General features: G+C 37.9%; 1 protein-coding gene across 2 annotated transcripts in view; it reads left to right on the forward strand.

Annotated features, from left to right (window-relative positions):
• LOC149069321 (uncharacterized) overlaps positions 1–1,494 on the forward strand; it is a 55,028-nt gene extending 53,534 nt beyond the window's left edge. For both annotated transcript variants that reach the window (XM_089249412.1, XM_089249411.1), the window contains one exon: positions 1,252–1,494. In XM_089249412.1, the coding sequence (XP_089105538.1) occupies positions 1,252–1,311 (60 nt within the window). In that variant the 3' untranslated portion in view covers positions 1,312–1,494. The remainder of the gene's footprint in view (positions 1–1,251) is intronic.
• The last annotated feature ends 6,336 nt before the right edge of the window (positions 1,495–7,830 follow it).

The following is a 7,830-nucleotide window of genomic DNA, read 5'->3' on the forward strand; positions in this document are numbered from 1 at the left end:
GTGGCAGAAAGGTCAAGAAATACGGTACGTGGGAAAATTTTTTTGCTTGACATTTTTTAGAAGGAATTATTACGTGAATTCAGTAATGGTAACGAACGGTCTGTTTAAATTGATCAATTGAGTTATAGTTACTGTAATTTCCTGTGCATAGCCCGTGCCAGAGCAAGATATTGCCAGAACTGTTATGTATCCCACATTTGCAGAGTTTTCTTTTTGTTTCTAAGTGTAATTTCCTCCCCAAATTCTTTCGCAGGAAAGTGATGGTGGGTTTGTGAAAACCTTATGAAATAACGATAAGACATCATTTCTTCCAAACCTTTCTCTTTAGGTAAGGGTACAAAGATGGAGTAGAAATTCAAAGCATTTTGAGGCTGAAATTTTTCGTCGGGTTTAGAATAAGAAATATCGTTATATTGCCCATAGAGTATTAAACAATTTTTTTCCCCTTGAGGAGCCCCGCTGGTTATACGCGGGAAATTACGGTATTTTTTGTTGTGTAGTGCTTATATAGAGGGTGCGTAGGAAAATCCCTTTATCTGGTGTAACTCGCAAACCGCTGATCCTAGAAGCTTACTTCCAATTAAGGAAAGCATCCAAATAACGTGTAGACCTCAGATGTGTCATTCATATTGCATAGTTATTAAAATATGGGGGGGGGGGAAACCTTTTTATTTGGTCACTCTGTCCTATAATAAAAAAAACAATCGGTGCTCCCACATCTCTCCTGAGCCCAATGAAAAAAAGCTCCATGTGTTTAAATGCGATATTCGCCGAGATATTTGAATTCAAAAATCTCTGGAAATGAGGGGAAAGAACAGCATATGAAGCATAGAACAAGTTAGTTTATGTGGTTCTGTCTTTCATTTCCAGTGATTTTTCGAATTCAAATATCTAAGCGAATATCGCACTTGAAACAATTTTTTTTGTTCGACTTAGGAGAGACAGGGTAACAACTTTCGAATTTGGTTTTGAGGGCAAGGTGACTAAATAAGCAGCTGATGCTTTTTATTTTAACAACACACACTATATAAAACTCCTTGAAATATGAATGACGTTTCTGAGGTCTACACTTTATTTGGATATTTTTTCCAACTGGAAGTATGCTTCTAGGACTAACGATTTGCGAGTTATTCTATAATGAAAGGACTTTTCCATGCAGCCTTTACATCTAGGGAGCGGGTGTATTATTTTTTGCCAATACAGTACATAATTTCTACCAATATGGATATTAAAGTTATTTGTTGATTACAGATCTTGTCTCATTTGAAGATTCGGAAGAAGTTTTCACCGACATATTACTTTTTAAATTAACATAAAAGCTTTCATAGAGGTTGATTAACACAATCTAACTGCATGAATCAGTAAAACTTCTTTTTCTCAATTCGTTGGAAAAAATATTCACTACCTACTGACAATACTAACTTATCTAATTGTTTAACGGACAATCAAACTAACTAACCCAATCATTTTTATTGAATCGAATAAAATTTTTTAGTATGGAAAAAATGAACTACTGTGCCATTTTTTTTTCAATTTTTATTTTGTTGAAACTGTTTCACAGATAACATTGCAGAATATATAAACCTTAATATCACTAAATTGGAGTAATCAAATAGTGAAATATTTCAATTCTACTATTTTAATCATAGAGCGTAATGATGTTTTCATATCAACTGCTAAAGAGATCGAAACTGTCGTTTAAAAAAAAAGTCTACAAATCCGTTTACGATCAACAACAATTCATTTGCGAGCGCACGAACTGCCGTGTCATCTGGTCCGTGGGTTCAGGAATAGGTTCTCGCACATTCATTAGTTCTTGTCACGAAATTATGGATTGGACGCCGATGGAATCGGCAATATTGTAGGCACACGAGCCGAGAATTATCTTGCAGCGAGGTCATGGCCTGCGACACTCGAAGCTTTGTCAACTCAGCACGATGCTTCCGAAATAATCGATAGACCATGGAAGCCACACGAGTAGGAACCCCCTTTTTATAGTCACGAGCACTGTTTATGTCTTACATAACAAGAAGAGCACCCATATGGCAACTCTGACATATGCTCAGATTAAGACTAGGTTCAACGACCTGGAAAGTCTGGGAAATGAAAAATTGTCAGGGAAAATATTAAATATTTGGCGGAAGTCGAGGAAATGTGAAATTACAGTGAAACCTCGATATAACAATGTTCTACGGACCAAGAAAAAAATATATATTTATCGTTACATCGAGTATCGTTGTAATCAGATTCATCTGTATTTGATATAAGTCGGGGGGGGGGGAATAAAAGAAATAGAAAGATTTTTTTTCTTGTTATGCTGATATACAAATCATAGGAAAAAAGTTAGCTGTCTCCTCGAACACGGGTTCTCTTATATGCGTAGGTTTGTGTTTCTGGGGCAAAGGTAGCGCACTTGCCCGGTATGCAAGAGAATTCAGGTTCCATGCGGAGGAGACAGCTAACTTTTCTTCCTTAACATTCGTTTCGGCATAACCAGAAAAATTTCTTTCACTATTTTCAGAGTCCCCCCCCCTCCCGACTTATGTAGTTAGAAATGTCCGATCAGTTAATTATTCGTTCTAATGACAATGCGAATACGAGTTTTCTCTTTTTCTGCCCGATTTTTCGCCCCTTCAAATACCAAAAATGAATAAATAATAAACGTAAAAGGTCTTTTCGCATTCACTTCCGCGCGGAAGTGCATACTTCCCGTGTTTATTTGATAGCATCCAGCAACTGAAAGCAAGACTACGATTTCTCATTTTATTTTATCGTATAATATTGTATTGAAAGCGTCCTCGTGATGGTGACGAGCTGCTTCATGCGTTGCAATTAACTTTCCATTATTTTCTTCTGGATTTGTTATTTCTTTTTCCTTCGGTTATTATCGATGTAATGGGAGTTTACTGTTTCTTTTATTATGTGCGAGATTCCATGAGTCTTGTGGTTTTCCCAGTGACAGTGGTGGTGAGTTCTAGTCATTTCGGGATGTAAGTTTCCATTATATTTTTTATTTTGTGATTTTTTTTAGTTTAGTTATTAACTAAATAGCCATCACTTCACGTTATATCACTAGTCTCCATCCCGGTGTCCGAGGGTGCCATGGTGCCCGAGAACTTATATAGTTCCTATGCTATAATTAATGAAGTAGCCGGGTTTTTTTTTTTTTACAATAAATTTGGACATTTGCGACTCCGCCCTCACGAAAAAATTGCACATCAAAGTTTCGTTGGAAGATCAGTACGTTGTATAGAATAAATATTGAATTCATATAGAATAATACATTCGGAAACTGAAAAGTAGTTCAGAGTGCTTTCTGGTCGAGAGTACCGAGTCTTATCTTCTGGAGGGAAGACGCAAAGTATTGGCCGTTTGGCCTTCACTCATGAACTCTAAAGGGTACCTACCAAATAGCAATGTAAAAATACTTCCCACAATACTGTTGTTTAACAATTATGGCTTTGTTATTATTGCATTATTTTCACGGTCAGTAGAGTCAACACCATCTGTAGCAGAAAGCTCGTTACGTCACTGAAGTAGGCCATTTCACTTATAGTCATTGATGATATACTGCAAGAAAAGGTAAAGACATCGCATGCGTCGGCCTGCTATATCCAGTGGTCCAGTAAAATGTAGAATCTTCACGAGCTTCGCGCGGAGGCCTTCTGCTATAGAAGGTGTTGATAGAGGCCTCTGGTTTCAAAAACAAACATACTAAAATCGGTAAACATAGATTCGAAAACTCAACCGGATTGAACATTAGGGGACGACTTATCCCACTGTTAAGTGCATCTATTAAATAGAATTAATCCATAGTTTAGTACCCTTTGTTGAATAACTTATTGTCTATAGTCCAGAGTTTCAGTTACCCGTGTCTTCTACCTCTTACCGGTCTGGTCCACCTTCGATACGATGTATCCCGATATGGGAGAAACACTGGCCCAAATTATCTTCTTTTGTCGGATTTCTGTTGTACATTCACTGTGATTTGTCGCCATTCTTCGAATGAAGTTTCTGCCGGAGTCAGAGAGCAGTTGGAAGTTTTTCTCAAGCACAGGTACGGCATTATAGCTTAGGAGCCCTAGCCACGATGCACACTTTTGAGAAACGCTCAGTTTGGTTCAAATCGTAAATGTGACTTTTGTTCTTGAAACTAGACCTCTATTGTCGTCGAAATATGGCGTGTTGTGAGGTCATATACGCGGTCAGAAACAGACCTGTTGGATGTACTTCCGCACTGAACGAAAAATGCGTGTATCCGTTGAAGTTTAAGGGTGGAGTTAAACGACCAACGTTTCCTGTAGAAACAGGCCCAGGCCATTACAAAGCCGAGTTTTTAAGATAATTCTTTTTGGCTGTGTAGTTTACTGTTACCCGGTCTCCCATTCGAACAATTACTTCCGTAGTAAGCAGGCAGACCTTCCACACGAAAAATCATGCATTTGCCATTTTCAATTCAAAATATGGTAGACAGATAGCAGCACCACTGTAACACGAAGCAAACGCAATTCTGAAAACATAAATAGATTAGGGACACTCACACTTACAGGTTGTCCCACAAAGGATTCCCGTGTTTTAAAAGTAAATAACTCGGAAACGGTGATCGATAGAACAATGAAACTAGTGTATTTATTTTGGAAGCAGTAAAAATCCGACATACAGAAGTTTCAGAATTAGTACAAATGTCACCGCCAGGTAGCGCTGCATTCTGTTGATTATATTAAGGTGTCCGAAAATTAGGCTACATAAAAGGCCCTTTTTGCAAGCAGTCGGTGCAATCATATCACGCACGAATGTGCACTTTTTGTGGCACAGGAGGGCACAAACGAAGAATGACATTCACAGGGCTCCCACTCGTCCTATATTTCCTACTTTTTGGTAAAATGTCCTACTTTTGTCCTACTTTTCCACCACAAATCCTATTGACAAAATTTGTGTAATTGATTTTAATTAAGCAGGAAATTATTGATATATTTCCAAATATTACAAATGTTGGAGAATGCAATTAATGATTCTACCAAAGCAGAAATTGTATCATTTTTATGGTAATTTGGGGGGGGGGGAGGGGAGTATGTGGACCATTTGATTGATTAATTTTTCATTTGCTTAGTTTGAGGGTTCAACAAGTATAGTAGTCATTAAAAACTTCTGTCTGGATGGAAAAATAATTTTGTATTTATTACTTCGTGGTCTTGGACAGTAACTTTAATCATTCAAAATTATGGTGCAAATAGGTGAAACAACAGTTTGCATTTCAAAGCAGTTGGATACATAGGCCTATTCTAGGTTTGGTGATTCTGATGCTACCCAATAGCATTCAGTTGTCTCCTGTATTTTTAAGGCATAAACAATATTTACAATGTGCTCAGCAAAGAGCTAGAAATGGAAGTGCTTCATTTGTCAAAAATGATTACACTGGCATTGAACAGTAAAATGTGAATAAAACAGAAAAATTTAAAAAATGATGAGCAACGCAGTAAAACTATTTGGTTCACCTTGCCTTATATACGTCGGATCTTGTAATTTACACATTTTTTTGCATTGTGCTTTCGAAAGTGGTCTCGAAGGTGCATCATTCTTAAAAAATGTATGTCTTTGAAATTTGCCGTGTCTTGTTGAAGAGAGTTGACAAGCTCGTCACTTTGGAAGACTCCAAAAAAGAATGTAATATATATGAGGAGAGACAGCAAAGAATTATCTGTGGTTGCTAGTGCACTGTTTTGGCCAAAAATTGGTTTTGTAACCAAGTCCTTTGTCATTTTGTTTTGGCTTGACTGAAATAGTGCTAGAGGGGAAAAAAAAGTTAATTCAAAATTAAAAAAAAAAATTTTTTTTTTTAGGGATTCTTTTCCATTATCCTATGATTATGTTGTCTAAGGGGATTACCCTCCCCCATCCTACTTTTTAGTCCTGCGTTTTCCTACTTTTTCTCATTTTTTGAGTGGGAGCCCTGCAATTTTCACTCACTCTCTGTAGTGCCTCAACCGAATGGAGGCACATGCCTTACGGATCAAATCTTGAAGCTCACCCAGTGTTGCAAGGTTGTTCCTGAAAACAGTGTCCTTCAATTTGCCCCGCAGAAAGTAGTTGCAGGGGATAAGATCGGGTGAATATGAAGGTCAATACACATGCCTGTTCCATGCAATGACTCTATTTCCGAAGTATTGCTCAAGAAATGCTAAAAACCGTTGTGGTACGGTGTGGTTGGGGCCCCCATCTTGCATGAATCACAAATTGCCTTGTCAGTCGTTCAATCCACGCGACAAATTGTTCCAAAATAGCAACGTACCGTTCAGTAGTGATCATTTGTGCTCTGTGCTGCGAAAGGTGCGCATTTTGAATCGATTGTGATGACATTGGAATTACTGCTTGCAAAGTATAGTTTATAGCCTATTTCTCGGACTCCGACTTCAGTGTATAGCGCCACCGTTGGCACCATTTGTAAGGGGCCGTTGAAGTATTACGCAAGCAAATTTTAGCCATTTTTGACCCCCACCCAGCAAAATTTCGTCATCAGCTCTGCCCCTCTGAATCCTAACTCATATTTTCATAAAGGGTGGTTGATGACATGAGCATTATCCAAACCCCCCTCCCCCGTCATCAAAAGTCAGCAAATCGGAAACACCCCTCCCCATCGATGATGACGTAATACTTGAACGGCCCCTAACTAATTTCGAAACATCAGATTTTTACGGCTTCCAAAATAAACATACCACTTATTTCATTGTTCTACTATCGATCACCGTTTCCGACTTGTTTCATTCTAAAATCAAAGAACTCTTTAAGGGACACCCTGTACCTGCATCCTCCAATTCGTTAGAAATTCCGCAGAGGAATATTTTAATATTATGCATGGACGGTTAAAAGTAGCAGTTTACTGTGAACAAACAATGAAGCGAACACTCTCTTAATTACTTCAATCTATAATGGAAGATATAATGCTTATTAGTGATATTGTAAAAGTTTTATATCGAACGAATAATCAAATTAGCAAGCTCAAGCTGCTGTTAACCCTGAGGTTTCGATCTGTTGGTTCTTTTTCTAGGGTAGGCAAAAATATTTTCATATCGACAAGGGTATTTTCTTCGTAAGTCATCACAGCTTAAATAAATTAAGCCATTCGATGTGCCTCTGGGGCCCGAGCCCTAATCCCACTAATTAGAGTTTAATCATCTCGCGGGAGAATCCGTGTTGAGTTGGTGCAAAGTTCTGGATCCAATCTGCTTATTAAAATGAGCTTTTCGGAACAGACATACACTCGTATCTGTGATCTTAGGTTGGTCTGAGAATACACATTGGCCAATACACGTTGGCCTATACGAAAGTGGGAATTGATAGGTATATTCCCTCCCGTCACCTTTTGGCTTGGTTTATGGCCTTGCTAAAATTAGTTTTAGGACGGCGGGAACCGTTAATTTGATTGATCCCCTCGGCCCGCGCTTTTACGTCGAGATTTACTTGGAATAATGCATCGACCGCTAATTATCTCCACGTGATTATTCACTTGATCAAATTAATCTGACCGACGCTTAATTGTGAGCGTGTCTTTAATACCTATATTCGTCAATTTCTATACATCGTGGAAGTCCGTTTTACCTTAATTCGTAAACCGTTGGCTATAGAAGCACAATTTCAATCAGAAAAGGTATTTAAACAATGTGCTTAAATTAATGTTTCTCTAAATAAAATATTACGTACAATGTTCCATTCTAATAGAGGTCGTTATCAAAATGATTTTCACTTTAATCTCAGCAAATTACATGTGGTTAAAATATTAATGTTTATACAGAGAAATCCCTCTCATGGTTTGAAATAAAAACTGGATCAAAC

Source organism: Pholcus phalangioides, unplaced genomic scaffold, assembly GCF_987345545.1.
Source record: "Pholcus phalangioides strain wild (caught in Gottingen) unplaced genomic scaffold, Ppha-v1.0 ptg000022l_1, whole genome shotgun sequence".
NCBI lineage: Eukaryota > Metazoa > Arthropoda > Arachnida > Araneae > Pholcidae > Pholcus > Pholcus phalangioides.